We start from the raw sequence: 20,976 nt of genomic DNA, 5'->3' as shown, positions 1-20,976 counted from the left end.
CTGAAGCTCCCTGCCCACGAGGCCCAGGGTCGGTTCCTTGGGACTGGCCCCCAGCAACTCCCACCTGGCCAAAGGGGAGCCCTCTCCCTTCTCCCAGCCTAGAGTCTCACGTGCAGTTCAGGCATCGAGATCTGCTGGAGAAGACAACCAGCCACTTCCTGCTCCAGGCCGCCTGACCCCGGGGGTCCCGGCTGTTGAGCTTTGTATCCTGAGCGGTCAGCCCGTCCCCACCACCCCTTGCCCCAAAGGAGGTGGTCACAGCCCAGGTGCAGTCAGAACAGCTAGGACTTTAATGGGCCTTTAGTAACTTCTCTGCTGAAGGCCACTGTCCCATGTTTTCCCAAGGGGCTCAGGCTGCCAGCACTGCCACCCGCTGAGCAGCTGGGAGCTGGAGGCGCACAGGGTGAGGGAGGGGAGCCCTGGGCAGGCACGGGTCAGACATGCTGGCGGCCACAGTGGGCCTTTCGTGCCGGGCAGGGCGGGCAGCGCTCAGATGGTCTAGGGGACCATGCCCCACCACTTGAAGGCAAAGGGCACCCGGCGGATGTTGGCACAGGAGCAGAAGTCTCCGATTTCGGTCAGGTAGCAGTCGAAGTCGTCGATGAAGGTGCACTGGAAGCCCAGCGGCTCCAGCAACCGGCAGACCCGCTCCTCCAGGCAGCAGGCGCCGTTGACCCGGGGCCCGAAAGGCTTGGGGATGCCCAGGTTCAGGCCCATCACAACCATCTGCAGCTGTCGGAGGGGGGTTCGGTGGGTCAGGCCTGGAGAGGGGTCAGAGCCGTGGAGGAGAACCCCCCCAGTCCTCTAGGCTTCGGGGAAGGCCACGGGATTCAGGGCAGGCAAAACCCAGCTGCGTCTGCGGCTGGGCTAGACCAGGAACAAGCAAGCACGGGCCCCCTTCCCCGAGCCTGTGCTCAGGCAATTCACGCATCCATTTGAGCAGCCCTCCCCACTCTGCTGAACCCTCCAGTGACGCATTTCTCAGTAGCAAGACCAGAATCCTGCCCAGCTGAGACCTGGCTTTGCCAGCTTCCCCGGTTCCCCTCCACTGCATTCCTCCTGTCCCGGCCCTCAGGTCTCCGTTGTGTCATCTCGCCTGCCTCTGCTGGGATGCTCTTCACCCCAGGTTTCGTCACTGGACTTCTGTCCCCTTCGCACATCTTCACTCCAGCATCTCTTCCTCAAACACAGCTTCTCCCACCATCACCCACACCTCCCTTCTTCCAGGGTCAGGAAGGGCTCCTATATTCCATGCCCAGAGGGCCTCACTGGTTTTGTAAAAAGAACCATTTGCAACTGAATGCAGGTCCTGCATCCCCTGGGCTTAAAGAGGCCTGCAAGTGTTTAAGAAATTGACAAGTGTTTCAATTAGTTTCGGGTGCCTCCATGAGGGGTCACAGTGATAAGAGAAAGGTCAGGTGTAGACCACAGTTGGGAGAGGCTTAGCCTAGCAGAGGTCTCTCAATACTCACACCCCCAAATTCCCATTTCCTGTTCTAAATCGGAGGGTGCTGCAGATACATGGAGACCCCACCAGAGAGACTGTGGCCTTGTGGCCAGCAGATGGCTTAGCCCTGTCAATTCTGGTGTCTCCATCTATGGGGTGGGCACCTGCTTGGCGAGTCGCCCAGCCTGGGCCCCGCTCACCTGCTCCCTGCAGGGGTCTCCCCTTACTGAGGCGGGATGCCCCTTCCTCTCAGACACCCCTGTCTGCTGGGCCCCCGGCTTCTAGTCTAGCCCCGAGGTCGGCCAGCCCCCAGCCCTGCCCCCGGGACACGCAGCCCACAGCCCTCACCAGGTCGGGGAAGTAGGGCCGGGCGTAGAGCTTCTCCGTCTGCTCGCTGGAGGGGGCGTTGGCGATGCGCTCCAGGCAGAAGAGCTGCGGGATGGGGATGATGTCCTCCTCCTGCAGGCCCAGCTCCCTCTTGAGGATGCTGCGGTTCAGATGGATGCACTTCTGCGGGGTGGGGGGCAGGAAGGGAGGGCGCTCAGGTGCAGCCCCAGGAGCCGCACCTCCTGCGCTGACTGCAGACGGGGGGCCGGCCCTCCGAGGTGGGGTTCAGCACAAGCGCCTGGTCTCTCAGGCCAGGATCCGTCAGCGCGTCAGCTGAGGGCTGGTAACCATGGTAACATGGGGCCCCTTGGGCTTTAATCCTGGCTAGAGTGGGGGACCTGGGCAAGGGCAAGAATCGGTCCTCAGATCGTCGTCAGGTCCTTAGGGACGGACACCAGCAGGGGATGCCCGGGCACATCCCTCCCCAGACCAGCTAATACCCAATGCCTGAGCCACCTCCCAGGTTTATGACGAAGGGCTCACAGCCCTACACCCAGGGTGCATGTCGCTAGGACTGGGGTGCTGTCTGGACCCCCACCTGGCTGCTGCCCACCCTGCGGTGCCCAGAAGCTTCCCCCGTTTCAAAGGTCAGGGCACAGTCCATGCCTTGGCCGGGAGCCCCACAGACTCAGTGGGACAAGTGGCGTTGTGCTCGTGGGTGACCTTGGGCCCGTCCTTGCCCTTCTCCAGGCCACAGCTTCCCTGTTAGCAGCTGTTTGATTTCTGGGACATCTGCTGCTCACAGCTCGTGGTTTGCATCTTCAGAGATCTGAGGTGTTGGGCAGTTTCATCCAGGAAGAGCCGAGAAGGCCCTGGTGTGCTCCCTGGAGAAGCTGGGGCTGCTGAGAGCGCACCCACTTTGCGTCCGACACAAGGCGACTTGGGTCGCACGGGGGGGTTCGAGTCCGTTTCCCAGCTCATGGGCATCAGCTCTATGAGCCTCACCATCCGCGGGACAAGATAAGTACTTCACAGGGTTACTGAGGGCTGGATCACTGTGCAGTTGGGGACCCACTGCTGAGATGGTCCTTGCCTTTTAGAGCAGGTCCCCACCCCGTCCTCGCTCCGTACCTCCACATAGGCATTCTGCTTCCTCATCTTTTCGTCAGCCAGAAGTTGATTGATGGTAACGGGCTCCCGCCCTGTAGGGCGGAGGAGAGGGCAGGCAGGCTGTGGGTCAGGGGTGGGCATGGTGGTCCAGGGCTGGGCAGACTCCCTTCCTGGGGACAGCTCGCTACTTAGGCCGCCATGCCAGCCAGGGACCACTGGGTGGCCTGACTCGTCTCCAGGGGCCCGTTCTAGGTCAAATGTCACATCTGGAGCCCCAGCAGGGTCCGTGAAAGGCCCAGGAGGACTTCCACTGCCGCAACCGACCCCTCCATCCCTGGCTGGAGTGGGGGAGCCTAACCGCAGGCTTTGAGGCAGGCAGCCTGGACCAGGTTGGCAGGCGCTGTCAGCCCGCACCCAGCTGGGCACCTCTGCCTTCTGACCGTACAACCCGGCTACCTACCGCCTGTGATCTTGACCGCATTATTTAACTTTGTTCTTCAGTTGCCCAACTCTGCTATCAACTGAGATAACAAAGGCATTGGTGTCTGACAGGTGGTTCGTGCTCAAGGTCGCCTTCACAGCTCCTCCTCAGAGCAGGAGATCCTGAGCCCCACCCCAAAGACCGGTCTGAAATCCTGCGTTTCTAACCGACGCCCAGTTGGTGCGCCAAAGCTGCCGGTCTTCAGGCTACCCTTTGAGAACTACAGCACCACCCCGACTCCCCTTCTAGGTCCCCAGAAGGGATAGGACAGGGCTGCTGTGGCACCCGGCCCCACAGTCTGTCCGCTACGTCCTCCTGAAGGGTGCCCAGGAGACCCGGAAGCCCCGAGCCCAGACAGGTAATGCAGCGTTCCCCAGAGGGAGCCACACACGGGCGCTGGTAGCGCCTGGTTTGTCCCCTAGAACACAGAGCCGTCCGTGTGTTAAGTTCCCCACTGCATGTATCCTAGCAGCCTCTCAGCCATCCCAGCGTTTCTGGCTGATCTGCCTGTCCTAGTACCACCAGAATTACCCTGAAAGGGAACAAGACATTCTAAGATGGCACATTCCACGCTTCCATGCTTCCCGAGGACCCCTTCCATCAGGGGGAACAAAGTGGAGGTGGCTCCCTTACCATTAGAAAGGAGCTGGTCTTTCCTAAGCCCCTCAAAGAGCGTCGCATCTCCATAGCCCTCCTTCTGTTTCTCCTTGAACAGTTTGTAGCAGGAGCTGGGGCTGGCCAGGAGCAGCCGGAAGTCCTGGGAAACAGGAGGAGGGTCAGATGTCAGCTTACTTCCAGAAACTTCCAGGAGTCTTCGGAAGAGGGTGGAGACGTCCCCGCCTGCCCCCGACACAGACCTTTTTGCCCTCCACCTTGTACTGTGCAGGGATGAAGCACATGAACTCGCAGGCGTGGCCGGTCATCAGCCAGTCGGAGAAGAGTTCCACCGGGGCCTGGACTTGCTGGGCGCGGAGGAAGTCCCGGAGGCTCCGACTCATGTTCCGGGAGTCCTTGCTAAAGGGGGGGTGCAAAGACTAGCCCAGGAGGCAGTGGCCCAGGTTGGCGGCCAACGCTGAGAGCCAGGCAACCTCCGGGTAACATGCTACGCTAACCATTGGCCAGGCCGGAGCAGCGGGGGTGGTTATTAAGACACCCTTCCCACTGCGAAGCACAGGGAATGCTATTCGACATCCTGTGATAAGCTGTGATGGAGAATATGAACACATATATGTATAACTGAGTCGCTTTGTGCAGCAGAAATTAAGACCTTGTAAGTCAACTATACTCCCATAAAAATGGAAATTCTTTACTCTGGCTCAACTCAGGACTGAGCCAAAGGATTCTAGCCCCCGGGACACAAACATCTCCTGGCTCTATAACCGATTAATGGCCACCAAGAAATCTAGCCACATGTCCGTGGCAGTAACGTCTTGTTGGGTCAACAGGCCAACCAGATGTAGCGTGCTTCATTTGAAACCCTGGAAATTGCCATTTGGAATGAGCAGTTTGTCTGATTTTTCTCCCCCTCGTCTGCTACACGAAGCCTCAGAGGGCCCGACTTGACGGGTTAGGACCCAGAGCAGAAGACCTTCAAGTCCCCCAGGAATCAGGCGGATCCAGGAGAACTTTGAGGGTCGCTCACCTTGGTTTTAAGGCAGCCACCACCTGGCCTCCCGCCTCACCTGGGGTAAAAGCTGCTGCCAACGAGGATCCTGCCCAGGGGGTACTCTTTCCCTTGGGCCTTCACGGGGGGCGACACTATCAGTTTCCCAACGGCGTCTATGCTGGCCACCGTGTGGTCCTGGGTGCGCAGAGTCAGGTAGCCAACCCCAGGGCTCTGGAGGGAGACAGCCAGGGCGGCTGTCAGGAGAGAGGGGCTTCAAGTCTCCGTCTTACCCATCCCAGACTCTCAGTAGAGTCCCACCCCCTCCCCCAGATGCCACCAGGGTCCCTCTCCCCGGCATCCATCACTTCTCGGCAGGCACCAGACCCGAGAAGGCAGACCAAGTTCAGATCAGTCAAATCGAGTCCCCACCAGTGAGTATTTCATGGGGAAATCATCGAGCTTGGCGACCCGAGGGGTGTCCAGGACCAAGGAGACAGTCTTGTGGGGAGCCTGGGTGTAGCAGAATGCCATTTCATCCTGGAGGAGACAGGGGGATGGGGGCTGAGTTCCTCTCGCTCCATCAGCTACTTTCCCATGCTCAGTTCTCCAGCCAGTGTCCCTCTACACAGCCCACCCACACCCCCGTCTTCCTGCAAACTCCTGCTCAACCCTCAAAACCCTACTCAGGCATCCCCCTCTCCTTGGGGGCGTTCCCTGGCCAGTCGTTCCATTCATCAGGTTTAAAACCTGATGAGTCACCCAAGATTCTCCCTCCTCTCATCTCCGGCACCCTAGTCCATGAACAAATCTTGTTCACTTTATTTCCAAAATCTGTTCCCAGTGGAGTCCTCTCTGGGACTATTCAGGGGAAGCCACGTGGGGTTGACGGCCTCTTGCCTGTGTGACTGCAAGACCCTCCAATCTGCGTCTCTTCTGATCTTGCCCCTTCCTAAGGCTGGCTGTATTTCTCAGCCAGAGGGTCTCTTTAAAACCTCATCTGGTGGTCCAGTGGTTAAAAGACCACGCTTCCACCGCAGGGGGCACAATCAGGGAACTAAGATCCCACGTGCTATGCAGCACGCCAAAAAAATAATAATAATCTAAAAACCCTAAGTCAGAACATTCAACTCCCTGGTTCATATCTTTCGGTGTCACCTTGCCTGGGACTGATTTCATCTCTTAACTTGGCTTAAAATTTCCCCGATAAATAAAACTTCGCTCTTAGATCTGATGCTTGTTGGCTCTGATCCGCACCAGCTTCTGCTCAGCACAGGGTGGATCTCAGCTGTTTGTGTGCCCGAAGGGCTCCTACCTCCAAACCACCTCCACCCCAGCCTTTGCACCACCAGCTCCGACTTGCTCAGTTTGAAGACTGTCCTGACCACCCACACCACCGAGGCTGATCTAGTGACTCATCCGACCGCCCCATGTTCCTGCTTTCACAGCATCTAGAGTTCTGCTGTGGTGAGCTCAGGGGCAGAGGTCGGTATTCTTTCATCTCTGCTACATAGAGCGGGGCTCGTTTGTGAACGCAGAGCCGAACCTCAAAAGGCTGGGCTCGACCCTTCCTGCTCAGCCAGGGTTGAGCTGGACCCTGTAGCTGGAGGCGTCAGACCCTCGGACACCTGGGGCTTAGGGCTATGTCCTCTGTGGTCCCGAACATGAACATTCTGGAAGGGGAGGAGGCTGGACCCTAGGCTTTCTCCCTTAGTGGCTTAGGCAAGTCATTTCATCTCGGCCCCCGCCGACGTCCTGAGAACAGGGAGATCCCCGGTCAGCCTTAGCTTCGCTGGAGGGTTGGCGGACGCTGGTGAGGTCTGATGTGTGCGTCACACGTGGGCTCGCCCCCGCCCCTTGCCCATGGGGGTTGTTACCTGGAGCCACCGGCCCAGGCGGTTGGGGTCCTCGTAGACGGATGCCACCTGGCTGTTGCTCCTTTCGCTGAGCTCCGTCACAGTGCTCACGAAGCCCTGGACCTGCAGCTCTCTGCCACGGGAGACGCGCCGGTCTGGGGAGGCCGCCAGCTCTCCCACCTGCTGCCACCTCTCAGCGCCCGGGGGAGGGGGTGCCCTGCCCTCGAGGGCAGCAGAGTGCTGTCCCCCCCTCGCGGAGCCCCAGCTGGTGCGCCCAGGCTGTGCCCAGCCCAGCCTCACTCGGCCCAGCTCACGCCGAAGTCAGGTCGAGAGTTGCCAGCCTCAGTCTCTGGTCTGGGGCCCTAGGACCGGGTCGCCCCTGCTCTGCAGTCCCCTCCACCCGCTGCCCCAGCGGTCTGGGAACTGCCTCAGTCCACCCACCCAGGGGCGGCCTCCTCTCTCCCAGCAGAGGCTGCATTTTTTCCTCGAGAAGCCGAGTGCCCCCTTGAGATGGCCACGCGGCCATCATTCACAGGGGTGTCGGAGGTGGGTCCTGAGCCCCGAGGACGTGGAGCCATCGTGCGTAGCCCCAGGCTGCCAGGCCCACAATGCCCACCCGTTCAGTGCTGGGGAGAAATAACAATGTTTGAGGCAGACGCTGAGACCACCCCATTCTACAGACAGGCCCTCATGAGCTGAAGCCAGCACGGTCACCATTGGGAAGTGTAAAAAATTTGGAGTCTACTCCAGATCCAAACCCTGAATTGCTCTTCCATGCTACTGTTCCAAAGAACCTATTTCTCAGTTCTACAGAGACAAGACTGCAGGAAACGGACCCGCTTGATAAGGTCTGGAACGTCCGAGATGCGTGCTGGGGCGGGGAAGTCAACCCCGGCCTCGCACACCGCCGCTGCGAAGCTGGGGCAAGGCGTGCCCGAACCTCCCCCATGGGAGAGCCTTTCGATCCGAGTTTCAGCAGACGCCTCCTGTGACTCAACTTCTGTCTTCAGATACAATAGGCAAACAAAGATCTGATACCTGGGTGTCTGCTGTCAGGAGAATACCGCAAGCTCTTCCCTTCTCATTCTGAAGCCTAGCTTTCCTCAGCAGACCCTACTCCCCTAGCAGCCCTTCCATGGCTGAGCTATTTCTATTCTATCCCTCCACTGGGTTTGGAGGAGGGGTGCAGGTCCCCCTTGCCCTAGGATCTGGGCCACCACGACCTCTTCTGATCCTGGACTTGACAAGGTCTTATCTCTGCCCTCCCATCCCAGTGGTCTCCCCAGCGCCACGATCAACCATCCAGCACCATCACCTCCATCTTCCCCTCACTTCTCTGCTCCCTGGGCCGCAGCTCGACCTCCCTGGGATGCCTGGCTCTCAACCGCTTTTACTCCCATCAGCCCGCGTCTTCGCCTCTCTCCATATCTGACACTGAGTCTGTGATGCCTCGTAACAGTCAGACGCTTCTCTTTCTCCTTGGGCTTATCTGCCTGGAAAAACCCCCACCCTGGTTGGATTTAGTTCTGTATTTCTTCTTCTCTAGAACTCTTTACTAAAAATAGTTGGGGAAACCCCACACTGGCACGTCTCTAAGTTGGCAGCTTCACCAGGCCCTTGGCACCAGACAGCATCTCACCACTGGCACTTCCCAAGTCGGTGTGTTCCCCTCTCCCGCCTGGGGGGTGGGCGAGCTGGGAGTTACAGGCCATGTGACTTGTTTGCTCTTTTTCCCCATTAAGTTTTCCCTTGTCTGCTGGATCTCATCCATTACCATTATTTTTTGCTTCCCTTAAAAAAACAAAAGAGACAGTTCCCGGGACTTCCCTGGTGGTCCGGCGGCTAAGGATCCATGTTCCCATTGCAGGAGCCCTGGATTCAATCCCTGGTCAGGAACTAGATCCCACGTGCCGTAACTAGAACCCAGCACAACAAGATTAAAAAAAAAAAACAGTGTTTGAAGGCTTGTTGCAGCCCCAGAGGCTGCAACCTAAACAGGCCCAGCCCTGCCCACCTTCCCTGCAGTTCTCCCCGCCTTCTCCTGGTTGCTCAGGCCTCCTTGCTGGGACAGTCTCAGCCTTACGCTCTGTCCCACCTGGCTTTATAGCCCTCCATCCTACGGGAAACCACGCCGTTTGCCTCTAGGTAAGAGCAGATGGGGACCATCGCGGTCACTGCCGCAACCCCCGTCTCGTAAGTGTCCAAACAAGCCCTGGGTGCCGTCTCAGGGGAAGGGGCGCGCCTTCCTGGGGAGAAGTCTAGCCATCTTCGCCCACCCGCCGACAGACGTGGCAGTTACAGAAAGCGGCCCCGTAACTTACGGGGTTAGGACCGCAGCTACGGGAAGTGGCCCGGCTCTCACCTGCACAGGTACACCTCTAAAGGCATCTGGGTGCTGGGAACGAAGATGCAGGGGGCCACCCGGAACAGCACACTGTCCTTGTGCAGCACGCTCTCTGGAACCAGCTGCGATGCAGGACGCGGTCCCGCTTACATCCCGCTGCGATGCAAGGCCTGGTCCCTGCCCACCCTCTCCCCTTCACCCCAGGCCTCCAGCTATTCAGCCCAGCGCGCCCCCGGGCCCGCACCCGAAGGTGACGGCACCCCAGCCCCTCCGTGCCCCCGTTTTCTGCCCGGCTGTGAGACGTCTCCTTCCTCCACAGCCCCTGCCCCGAGGGCTGCTTGGCCACTAGGGGGCCGTACCGGGTCTTGGGACTCCTCCACCAGGGAGGCCGAGAAGGAAATCAAGCCCGAGAAGCTGGCGGATGGAAACTCTAAGGCTTCAACATAGAAGGTCTCCTTCAAGGCGTCCTTCACGTCATCCCACTGGGGCGCCAAGGTGTAGGTGTGCTGGTCAGGCCCCAGAACCAACTCGAAGGTCGTAGAACTATTATCTAGAAGGAAAGGAGGGCAGACCACACCTGCTGTCACATTCCTTGGGTCAGAAGCCAGGCTGGGAGCCCCAGCAGAGGGGGGCCAGGCCGGCTGTGTTCCTAGGTTCCTGGTGTCTGGGGCTTAATGGACAGCTAGGTGTTTGCTCATCAGTGAGGGCCAGTTGCTCTTTAAAGACCTGCCGGGAGTGGGGACTCGAAAAAGCACTTGCCTTCAGGAAGTGAAGGCTCATGGTAGTTCTACGCTTTGACCCACTTGGGGAGAGTGTCGTGAGTCTTCAAGGCGAGAGATTGTGTGGAGATGGGCTTGGGAGCCTCATCCAGCACAAGCCGGGGCCCAGGCCTGGCCCCCCAGCCCCTTGGACTGCTCCCCGTCTGCCTGCAGGGCTCCTCGCGGGCCCGGGCCAGGCCGTGAGGGGGCGAGACTCTCCCCACGTCCCCGCAGGGCCCCTGCCCAGGGGTCTCAGCAGATGTGCCGCAGGGCTGGGCTGTCCACCTGGTCTCTCCCCTCTGCCGGGGGCCTTTTCTCACATCTAGAAGCACAGCCGATTTCCCCGTGGGCTTCCCTATATACCGGCCACTAAGGTGGGGGCTTGGACTCACTGGCATCCTCGCCTCCTTTGGGACCAGGTGCTTAACAACCATCCCGTTACACAGAAAAGGCAGCGGGGACTTCCCTGGCATCCAGGTGGTTAGGCATCCACCTTGCAAGGCAGGGGCCGCTGGCCCAATCGTCAGTTTAAGCGATTAAGATCCCACACGCTGGAGAACAGTTGAGTCCACACGCCACAACCCCCGAGCCCTAGTGCCCCAGCCAGAGAACCCAAGCACCGCAGTGAGAGAGCCTGTGGGATTCAGCAGACCCGAGAAAGCCAGTTAAAAGAAGACGGGCAGCAGCAGGACCAGCCACAACAGTTTCCTTCACCTGGAGGCCCTTCCTGCCCTCGTGCGCCCGGGCCTGGCCCTGCTCAGCCTGGCTTCCCCTGCGCCCTCCCCACCTCCATCCCAAGCCCCTGCCCGGTCCTCGGCTGGGGCTCCGTCCATCTGCCCTAGGCTTTGGGAGCAGGCAACACGCTTATCCTTCTAGAGCTGGAGCCCCAGGGCACAGAGTAGGCCCTTCCTTGAACCGTGGGGCGTCCTCCTACCTTCCATGGACCACTGGCCTAGAGGTGGGGCACCTACCCTCTGACCTTCGATGACGCCTCTAGACCACCTCTTCACTCCTCAGGAGTCCTGCCCCTCTGACGGACCAGCTCTCAGATGATGCCACCTGCTGCCTTCCTCGCCGTACTCGACTACCACCCTCACCATCGTCTGGGTTGTTCCAGCAACAGCTATCTCCAGCACTAGCGTGGTGGGAACTATTTACCCCAGAGACCAGACCACCCAGTGCACATCTGCGACCTTATTTCAGTGAACTCGGGGCCTGCGCCACTGTGGATGCCAACGTCGAGGCTCACAGCCCAGACGCCCCCTCCGAAACAGATTCGGCACCTTTTTCCAGTCTTCTCAGCTCTTCCACGCTCTCATCCCAGCCTCAGACCTTTCTATGGGGCCCATTTCTACCCCCCGCCCTCACTCCCCTTGGCGTCCCCATCGTGTTCCAAGATCCATTACCCTGCCCACTCCCCCGCACACGCTGCCAGCTGCCCACCGAGACCTCAGACCCTGGCATTCAAGCCGCTGGAGAAACCACCACCCTGCAGCCTCCAAGGATACGATCAAACCTCAGAGAGCTGCCTCACAGCACGTGGAAACACTGTTCTGTGTCCTTAACTCCTGCACTTCCGGTATTCAGAGCACTGTATGCTCATTCCTCTAGTTTTCTCCTGAATCCGCTTCCCCACCTCCATTGGAGGGTCCCATCTGCGCACGGATGTGGCGTCTTGTGCCTTCTTTAGATACGGCCCCCAGCCCCCGCCCGGCCCGTGCCAGCCCCCACCGTTATTACCGCCACACCCTTCCCTTTAGGGTAGATTCCTTCCACGGCCTATGCTCACTGGTCTTGCCTATTTCACCGACTTTCTGGCCACACTGCATGACCTGCGGGATCTTAGTTCCCCAACCAGGGGCTGAACGCGGGCCACGGCAGTGAGCGCGCCAAGCCCTAACCACCGGGCCACCAGGGAACTCTCTGCCCTGACTTTATCTCCACTGTGCTTCTCAAGGTCATAATGGCCGGCTCCGAGAACCGGGACTCCCCGCTGACCTGGCATCTCATCTCCCAACCGCACTGGCCATCGCTGGTGACGGCTCTCACAACAGCGTCTTCCTTTGTTTTAGAACCCCGTGGGGTGGGGATGGGAGCCAGAGGGCCTCAGGGACACGAGTCCGGCTGCGACAGACGCTGACCTGCTGCCCTAGGGCCCCAGCAGCCTCCTGACGGGGACCCCGCCCAGGGCAGGGCGGACACACTCACTCTGTGGCCGGTAGACTCGGGCCCTCTCCGCCTCTTCCTGGGAGGTGTGGAGAACCACTCGGTAGTTCTTTATGATGTGGCTGGGCCCCTGAACTTTCAGTACCATCTGGGACAGGCTCTTCACTTCTGAACCAGAGAGAAGGCAAAGGTTTAGGGGCGTCTGGAGGGCAGAGCCCCAGGGGTGGAGGGGGCAGTAGGGCTGGGGGTCGGGGGCTTGTGTGAACACCGGAGATCCAAAGACCGCGGCCTCCTGCCCTGCCCCAGGCCCACGTCACGGTCTCTGCCACTCGCCTCCCACAGGCAACCTGCCATCTGATCCCCGCAGACTCCTAGACAGGGCCCGGCACCGTCAGGCCAGCACGGGTTCCCCTCGAGCCTTGATGGGAACCAGGACACCCCATTCTACAGCTGAGGCTTGGAATCTACTTCCGGACCACAGATCAGGACCGAATCCCAGAGGGCTTTTGCCAGGACACTCAGGGTCCTGCCCCCAGGCTACAGGTGGGTTTTGGGGGAGGGTCTAAACTACACCTTGTCTTCTCAAGCCCCTGTGATGTCCCTTGCATGACCCCGTCTTACAGGTGGGGAGACAAAACCAGCAAGGTTCACACGCCCAAGCTCACGGCCAGAAGTAACAGCAGTCTGTTATCTGACATCAGGCCTGTGTTCTCGCCTCGGGGCCCCTTCCTGCCCAGTTACCACCCCAGTCATCGATCCATTGACTGGAGGGCCCAGAGCAGGGGGTCAGCCTGCAGTCTGGGCTGGAGCCCGGGGAGGGGAGGGGTGACGGCCAGCGGCCGGTTCTCACCTTCCGAGGAGAACACCTTGCTCTTGTCCACGGGCTGGCCCGCGACAGAAGGGCTGCAGTTCACAAGCAGGATGGCACCCCAGCCACTGGGGCCCCAGACCCAGGTTTTCTGTAAAAAAGACAGGAACGCTGGTTCAGGCCGAAGCCAGGCGAGTCCTCAGCTTTATAGATGCTGCTCCACCTCAGGGCAGAGGCAAGCCTTCCTCCAGAGCGAGCTCCTCATCAGAGTCGACTCAAGAGCCTCCAGGAATGGACAGCAACATCAGGTAAGAGGGCTGGAGGAGGGCGAAGATCTAGAGGCAGGTCACCAGCTTCCGGCCTTGGCTCAGGGTCATAGGAGGTGGGGTTTGAGGAAACAAAGTGTAAGCCACTCAGCTGTGTCCGACTCTTTGCAACCCCATGCACTGGAGGCCGCCGGGCTCCTCTGTTCATGGGGTTTCCCAGGCAGAAATACTGGAGTGGGTTGCCATTTCCTCCTCCAGAGGATCTTCCCCACCCAGGGATCGAACCCGTGTCTGCACGGTAGGTGGACTCCTTACCGGCTGAGCCACAGGGGAAGCCTCATGGGTTTGAGGAAATGTGTTCCATCTGAGGGGAGCACCGATCCTCTGACCTAGCTGGCTGCTGACCAGGCTAGGATGGGAGCCTAGTGACACCTAGTTACTGACATTTAAATTTTTTGACAGTGTTAGAAATTGATGCCACTCGTTCTGATTTGTATTGATACTTTTGAACTGTGGTGTTGGAGAAGACTCTTGAGAGTCCCTTGGACTGCAGGGAGATCCAACCAGTCCATCCTAAAGGAGATCAGTCCTGAATATTCATTGGAAGGACTAATGCTGAAGCTGAAACTCCAATACTTTGTCCACCTGATGGGAAGAGTTGACTCATTGGAAAAGACCCTGATGCTGGAAGAGATTGAGGGCAGGAGGAGAAGGGGACGACAGAGGATGAGAGGGTTGGAGGGCATCACTGACTCAACGGACATGAGTTTGGGTAAACTCTGGGAGTTGGTGATGGACAGGGAGGCCTGGTGTGCTGCGGTCCACGGGGTCGCAAACAATCGGACACGCCTGAGCGACTGAGCCGAATTTGACTGAAGAGACACATAAGACCTCCCAGGGGGTGCAGTGGCCAAGTCTCCGTGCTCCCAAAGCAGGGGGCCTGGGTTCGATCCCTGGTCAGGGAACTAGATCCCACATGTTGCAGCTAAGACCTGGCACAATCAAATATATATGTGAGTGTGTGTATACATTTTATAGAGACACTGGACACAGGACTTCAGCAGTCCAACAGCTGGGATTTCACCTTTCACTGCAGGAGTGTGGGTTCAATCCCTGATTGGGGAGCCAAGATGCCATATGCCATCATGGTCAAAGAAACCAAAGCATTAAAATAAAAACCTAGAAGTAATATTATAAAAAATTCAATAAAGACTTTAAAAATGGTCAATAAAAAATAAACCTTAAAAAAGACTACGAAGGCCAAAGCGAGTCTGTGGGCCAGGGCTGGCCGAGCCTGTGGCTGCTCCCAGTCTCACCTTAGCCTGTTGGTCGCTCGTCTCGAAGCGCCCTCTGCGGTAGACGTCCACGTCCAGGGAGAGCTCTGCAACAGAGGGGAGAAGGTCTCAGCCGCTGAGACCTGCGGGATGCAGTCTCGGAGCTGAAGGTAAGGACCCCCAGGATGGCCTGGCGCCGGTGTTAGGACCCTCCAGCCTTTGGGGCAGGCTGCTGGCTTAGAAGAAATTTCTTCAGAGGCAGGCGGCGTCTCATGGGCCAGCCTGGAGGGGCCCAGGCATCCATGGGTCTCTCCCAACCTCCCGGAGGCCCTCAGCACAGGTGCCCGTGGTCACGGTGCCATTTGTGCCTCTTGGCTTCCTCCCAGGCGTGTCTACTTGGAAGGCCCACCTCCCTAGACCTCGGGAAAGGTCTTGGTGCGCTGAGTCACAGCCAGGGCACAATACGTGGGAATTCCAAGCCCCTTTAGGGCTGAGGATCTAGGCTTCTGCTCGAGTATCACCATGGAGGCTCCTCCTGGGTCTTTATGTCCCACCTCCCACCCCCGACCCTGCTGACTACCATGTGACTTTACCCCAGTTCATAGCTCTTGACATCCAGGATGCTCTCTCTCAGCTGGAATGTCAGGGCCGAGGAACAGACCTGCTTTGCTGCCGTCCACTCGGCACCCGGCACGGGTGCGCAGGGAGGCCTGTGACCACCCAGGTACCACCCTAGACCCTCGGACGCAGTAGCACACGAGACCGGCCCGCCTGCCTCGATCTTAGGGATGTGCGCCTGCCCTCAGGCACACACAGCAGTGGCAAGGGGTGAGAAGTAAAATGCACGCCATGTCCGATGGTGAAACGCTGCAGGGAATGAGGGGACGGAGGGGTGTCTCAGGTTAGAGCAGAGAAGCCTCCTAAGTGTGAGCAGAGACCTGCAGGAGACAAGTGACCGTGTTAGCATCTGGGGCAAAGGCTGTTAGGATAACAAGTGCACGGGAGCAAGTTCCAGGATCAGAGGCCAGAGTACCTAGAACAGGACGAGCAAAGTAAGAGAAAGCGGTGCGGGTCAGAGGGAGCATGGAGCCAGGCTGGTAGACTGTGTGGGCAACGGTGATGCCACTTTAACCTGAGTGTGGGCAAGCAGGAGGCGGCTCTGAGTGGATAAATGTTACCCTTCAGCCTTTTAAAGAGGGGCGTCTCTAGGGGCCGAGCTGAGACTGGACCTGTGGAAGATCAGGACGGAGCAGGGAACCCCACTGAGGACCGGTCAGTGACCCGGGCAGAGGTGACCGGGCTTAGGCCAGGCTCAGAGCTTCAGAAGCGGCGGGTGGCTCGGCCTGAGCTAGACTTAAGGCAACCCGACAAGATTCACAGTCAACGTGGGGCTGAGAGAGAAGTCAGGGCGACCCAAGGGCTTGGCCCTGACCAGCTGGAAGGATGGAGCCACCATCAAGCCAGATGCCAGGACTAGTGGGAAAGAGAAGTCTGAGGTAGGGGGCATCAGCCCAGCGTCATTCGGTGACGCTTGGCTCAGACACTCACGGAGCTACGCTGCCCAGGCCGCCTCCGAGGTTATGGGAGGTGCTGGGCTGGACGGCTTTGAGGGTCACCCTGGGCTGCCCGAGCCTGTAGCACTCCGCCAGGCGACCTGGGGGTGCGGGGGTGGCCAACGAAGGATCTGGAACTAGAATCTGAGAAGGAAAGGGCAGCCCTGGAGGAGGAAGGCCGGGCACAGGGTCCCTGTGGTGTTTCAGGAGAAATGGGTCTAGAAAGGAGTGCCAGGGTCACAAACACTGCAGAAAGGTCCGGGAGAGGAAGAGAGTGGACCGCCGAGGCAAGGACCGTCGAGGGTGTTCTGGTATCCTTGGCGGTGGGCATCTGGTCTGGACGAGTTAAAGGGAAGGTGAGGAAGAACCAAGGATGCAGAGAGGCAGGGAGCAGAGTTTGAAGACACCATGGAATTAGGTCTAAAAACAGACACTATAGCTCGTTCCTTAAGAGAACAGGCATAACAACTTGTTTAAGGGAATAGGTAGTTTGTTCTGGAACAATCTAAAAGAGGGACTTCCCTGGCAGTCCAGTGATAAAGAACGCTCCTGCCCTCACAGAGGCCACAGGTTCGCCCCTCGGTCCCAGAGGGGCCACACGCCGCAGGACCACGGAGCTCCAGAGTGGGCGCTCGGCAACAGGAGACACCCGAGCCCCGCAGCTAGGAGCAGCCCTGCTCGCTGCAGCCGGAGGAAGCCCAGGCACAGCCACGGAGATCCGGAGCAGCCCCAAAACAGAGTTTTTAAAGAATACAGTGGAGGGCAGGAGGGGAGGTGGTTTGCTCCATCAGCAAGTAACTGCTGAAGGATACTCTTGAGTGAGGGAGAGTTTGTCATGGTTAAGATCAACTCGGGACCAGATATCACCAACTGTAAGAGAAGCAGCCGTGGGACCCCGACTCGGGTTGGGGGGACATGAACACGAGCGGTCCCGACAGCCTGTGTTCTGTTCAGAGAGCGAGCGAGGCTGGCCGAGCAGCGGCTGAGCTTTGAGGGAAGCAGGTACCAAACGAGTCCGCAGGGGCCTCTCGTCACAGGGACAGCCCCTGCAGATCCCCTGGGCCCGGGGGGACACTCACCAATGCCCGTGAGGTGGAGCACTGCTGTGGCCACGGGCGCATCCTCGTCGGGCTGGTGGTAGAAGACCAGGACCTATGGAGACCACCCGGGACCCCCAGAGCGTTAGTGGACGGGCTGGGGGCAGGGCCCCATACCCCGGTCTGGCCATTTGACTTCGGTCTCATGTCAGAGCTTCTGAGCTTCCAGTGTCTCCCGGGAGCCAGCACAGGGTCACTGGACTGTTACAACCCCCGGGTGTAACCGCCACGACCGTCCAAGCCCTTCCACACCGAGGCCTTACCACTGCCCGTCCAAGCTCTAACCACAGGGCAGAGAAGTCAGGACTAAGTTATTCAGCCAGTAAAAGGGGTGGAACAGGATTTATGATCTGGGCCATGCAGCTCTAGAGGTCAAGCTTTAAGTTGCCCTCCATGTCCTCCCCACTACACCGCCCCTCCTGGGACCGCTCGAGATGGGTTGTGAGGATGTGGGGCCTCCGATGGGCCAAGCTGCCCAGAAAGAGGCTGCCGGGGGCGGGGGTGCCTGTCCTGGGTCTCGCAGCGACCTCTGCTTGCAGAGGAGTCTTCATACTTTAGAGAAAGCCCTGTCCTTCAGCCTCTGGCCTTGACCACAGGCCTTCCTCACGATCCACAGAACTAGCTGTTAGCTGGGGCCCAGGGTAAGCGTCTCAGTCCCGGCGGTGCTGGAGGCGGAGCCCTGGGCAGACGCTTCTCAGGTGCTCTGGGCTCAGCTGGGCCACGCCACAGCCTCAGTCCTTGTCTGAAAGGCTCAGATAAGCATCCTTCCTGCCTCCTGGGCTTCCCTGGTGGCCCAGCTGGTAGAGAATCTGCCTGCAATGCGGGAGACCTGGGTTTGATCCCTGGGTTGGAAGGATCCCCTGGAGAAGGGAACGGCTACCCACTCTGGTATTCTGGCCTCGAGAATTGCAAAGAGTCGGATACGACTGAGCGACTTGCACATCACCTGCCTCTCGGGGGGTCACCTGCCCTGGGCGCGGGGTGCAGAGGGGGCCGTGTGCTCCCCTCAGTCATCCCAGCTTAGCCCCCTGCTGACTATCCTCTGGAACATTCTGGCAATAAGAGCCCCGCCCCCGCCCCCGCCCCGGTCCTAAACGTGCTTCCCTCAGCTGTTCCTGCTCACCCTCACACTGGGGTCAGCTGGGAGCTGTGAGGCCCAGAGGATGGTTTGGTAGCGGGGGCCGTGGCCCGGTGTCAGGTGGTTCTAATTCCGAACCACCACTAACCGCTCGGAGTTGACGGAGCCCGTTGTACGAGCTGAGAGCCCACGTCTCTGCCACGGGCCCCATCAGGGCGGCAGCCTGCCCGGGGAAGGGCACGGGCTCGGGTCCTGGTCTGCCCGTTTCCTCACACATAAACAGAGGGAACGCCGACCTCGGGAAACGCGACTCGATAGCTGGCACTCAGCATCGGACACGTGTCATTAAGAGGCCCCTATCTGGGAGACCAGCCTCGGCCAAAAAGCCTGTCTGAGTCCTGCTGCTGAAACTTTAGGCGACTTTAAAAACGCTGATTTGTAAGCTGGTGCGGTGGTCAGAAGCACGTGTGGAGGAGACACACGCTGGAGCTTGAATCCCTGTTCAGCCAGTTACTGGCTTGGGCAGGTGCTTCCCTTACTCCATGCCTCGGTTTCTTCGCCTGTAAGATGGGGTCATGGAGTGCCCGCCTCACAGGTTGGTTGCAAGCGCTGAATAAGATCAGACAAAGCATTTGGCTCTGAATTTTTCACAGACTCGGAGCTCAGGAAATACCAGCTGTCAGGAGGGAGCCCCCGGGGCGTGTTAGCGCCTCCTGGGAGAGCTGCCCTCATCTTCCCCATCCCAAGACCTACCTTGCCCTCGTCCTCGGCGAAGTTGGGGGACGTCATCACCACCAGCACATTTTTGGGGGACGACAGGGACCAGCGGGTCACGGCCGGCTCCTCCTTGCTCTCCACTGGGGCTGCGCCGCAGACGCGGACCACGACGCCCAGAGACGCGTCCACGGAGAAGGACTCGCAGCTCCGTGGGGCACACCTGGGGCCGGCGGGCAGACAGAGCTTGGTGCACAGGAGCCCCGCCTTCCCGGCCCGGGGCGCAGGGGAGGGGGTGCCCCCCGCCTTCCCGGCCCGGGGCGCAGCTAGAGGGGGTGCCCCCCGCCTTCCCGGCCCGGGGCGCAGCTAGAGGGGGTGCCCCCCGCCTTCCCGGCCCGGGGCGCAGCTAGAGGGGGTGCCCCCTCCTCCAGCTCACAGGAGCCTCCCTCAGTCAGTCCGCACGGCCTCCTCGGGGGTCACCCTCACCCCATGTCACGGGGAAGGGGACAAAGAGAGCAAGGCACGTGCTTCCAAGGTCCCACAGCCCAGGAGCGGCAGAAACAGGACCGGGAGGCCCTTAAAGACTCAGACTCGGCCCCTTGAGCTGGAGCAGGACAGCAGGGTAGTTTACAGAGCGTGCAGTTAACCCCCAACTCCAGCGTAAACCAAGGGCGCCCCAGGCAAGGATCAGTTAACCCCCGACTCCCGCGCATAAGCCAAGGGTGCCCCAGGCAAGGAGCCGCACCTGCCTGCCCGCCCGGGCCCACTCCCAGCTCCTCACCCGCTGACATCTAAGAAGATCTCCATGCCCAGCACACACACAGCGTGGGCTGGCCTGTCCAGGGACAAGGGGACGACGTTCCGGAAGGGCATGGCACGGCCCTCTAGGCTGGCTACCCCTGCCAGGCACGGTAACCTCTGACGACCCTGGGGTCGCCTCCACTGCCCGCCCCTCTTATGGGCTCAGTGCCACTGCAGCCCGCCCCCTTGTTAAGGAGGCCGTAGCAGCTGCTGGAGTGTAACTGATTTCCTCCACGGAGGTTTGCTGGGAGGAGAGGCGCTGCTGAGGTGCAGCTGGGGTCAGAGCCGGGCATCACCAACTCATTAAGCAGCTAATGCCTGCAGAACTGCAGACCTGCAGAGGCTGAGGCTGGCTGCCTGGGGCTCTGGCCTCCAGCTGGAAAGCTGGAGCCTGGGATTGGTCAACCTGGCCTTGGCGCTGGAGGCTTAACTCAGGAAGCTGTCAGGAGCAAGTGTCTGTAGGGGGTGCATGGGGCCCCGGTCAGGAGCGAGCATGGGGCAGCCCCTCTAGACTCTGAGGCCTCGATCCTACGGTGTGGGTTCCTGGAAAGTGATGGGCCAGTGGTTCCCAGGCCCTGAGGGCTGCAAAAATGACCAGGGAATGGCGCCTGTTAAAGCTGCAGATTCCTGGGGTGTGGTCCAGGCAGTCGCGTCCCCTCCCCAGGTGATCAGGGGTCTCCTTGAGCACAGCTGTGTCATTGGCTCCCAGCAGGGGCCGGGCCGGGATCGGGGGAAAGAATGGATGAAGGACCCCCGCTGAGCAAGGTCGCCAGCAGCTCCCCATCTCCGCTGAGTTCACTGAGGCAAGAAATGAGAACACCTGCTCTAGCCCGCGAGGCTCACCAGCGGATTTTAAGACTGTTTTAACTGTGGGTTATGGTTTTTCTTGAATACGTATGACAGTCCCATGGGTCCAAGTTCAAAAGGGGGCTTGCAACCGTTTCCCTCCTTCCGTGTCTCCCATTAGCTCCCTAAAGTGGAGGCAGCCAGTGGCATCGGGTTCTTCTGAGTCTTTCCAAACAAATGTTAACAGGTCACCAAGCCAACGTGAACCTGCGTCCTCCCCTCCTTTACACCTTTATGCCCCACACTAGTCCATACCTCGTCATGTTCACTTCACAGCGTGACCCAGAGAGAAGTTCTTCATGTCAGGTACGTACGAGGCGTGTAAAGAAGCATCCCAATCCCTTTTTATGGCTGTGTAGTGCTCCGAGCACGCGTGTCTCATTATACACACGCGTCTGTTTTCGATCTTTGGCCCTGGCACTTGATGCTGTGGTGACTAAGCCATGT

The 20,976-nt window shown here is 59.5% G+C and overlaps 1 protein-coding gene across 1 annotated transcript; it reads right to left on the bottom strand.

Annotated features, from left to right (window-relative positions):
- Window positions 1–498: 498 nt before the first annotated feature.
- Window positions 499–19,755, bottom strand: PADI6 (peptidyl arginine deiminase 6). The gene is made up of 16 exons (XM_065927477.1): window positions 19,664–19,755; window positions 18,922–19,105; window positions 17,073–17,145; window positions 14,483–14,547; window positions 12,943–13,051; window positions 12,135–12,260; window positions 9,528–9,718; window positions 9,187–9,290; window positions 6,846–6,957; window positions 5,401–5,508; window positions 5,048–5,202; window positions 4,223–4,379; window positions 3,999–4,122; window positions 2,906–2,976; window positions 1,796–1,957; window positions 499–732 (listed from the first exon to the last, which is right to left on the bottom strand). The coding sequence occupies exons 1-16, from the start codon at window positions 19,753–19,755 to the stop codon at window positions 499–501; spliced, it is 2,067 nt and encodes a 688-aa protein (XP_065783549.1).
- Between the last annotated feature and the right edge of the window lie 1,221 nt (window positions 19,756–20,976).

The sequence above is a fragment of the Muntiacus reevesi genome, chromosome 3 (assembly GCF_963930625.1).
Source record: "Muntiacus reevesi chromosome 3, mMunRee1.1, whole genome shotgun sequence".
NCBI lineage: Eukaryota > Metazoa > Chordata > Mammalia > Artiodactyla > Cervidae > Muntiacus > Muntiacus reevesi.
This window is presented reverse-complemented; position numbering and strand designations above follow the sequence as displayed.

What these genes read in the sequence shown, in the direction of transcription:
- PADI6 (XM_065927477.1), bottom strand. Translation starts at nt 19,755, where the DNA reads ATGCCCTTCCGGAACGTCGTCCCCTTGTCCCTGGACAGGCCAGCCCAC. An exon ending in CGAGCGACCAACAGGCTAAG is followed by an intron (nt 13,052 to 14,482) that starts GTGAGACTGGGA and finishes TCTTTTTTACAG; the next exon opens with AAAACCTGGGTCTGGGGCCC. An exon ending in AGACCAGCTCCTTTCTAATG is followed by an intron (nt 2,977 to 3,998) that starts GTAAGGGAGCCA and finishes TCCGCCCTACAG; the next exon opens with GGCGGGAGCCCGTTACCATC.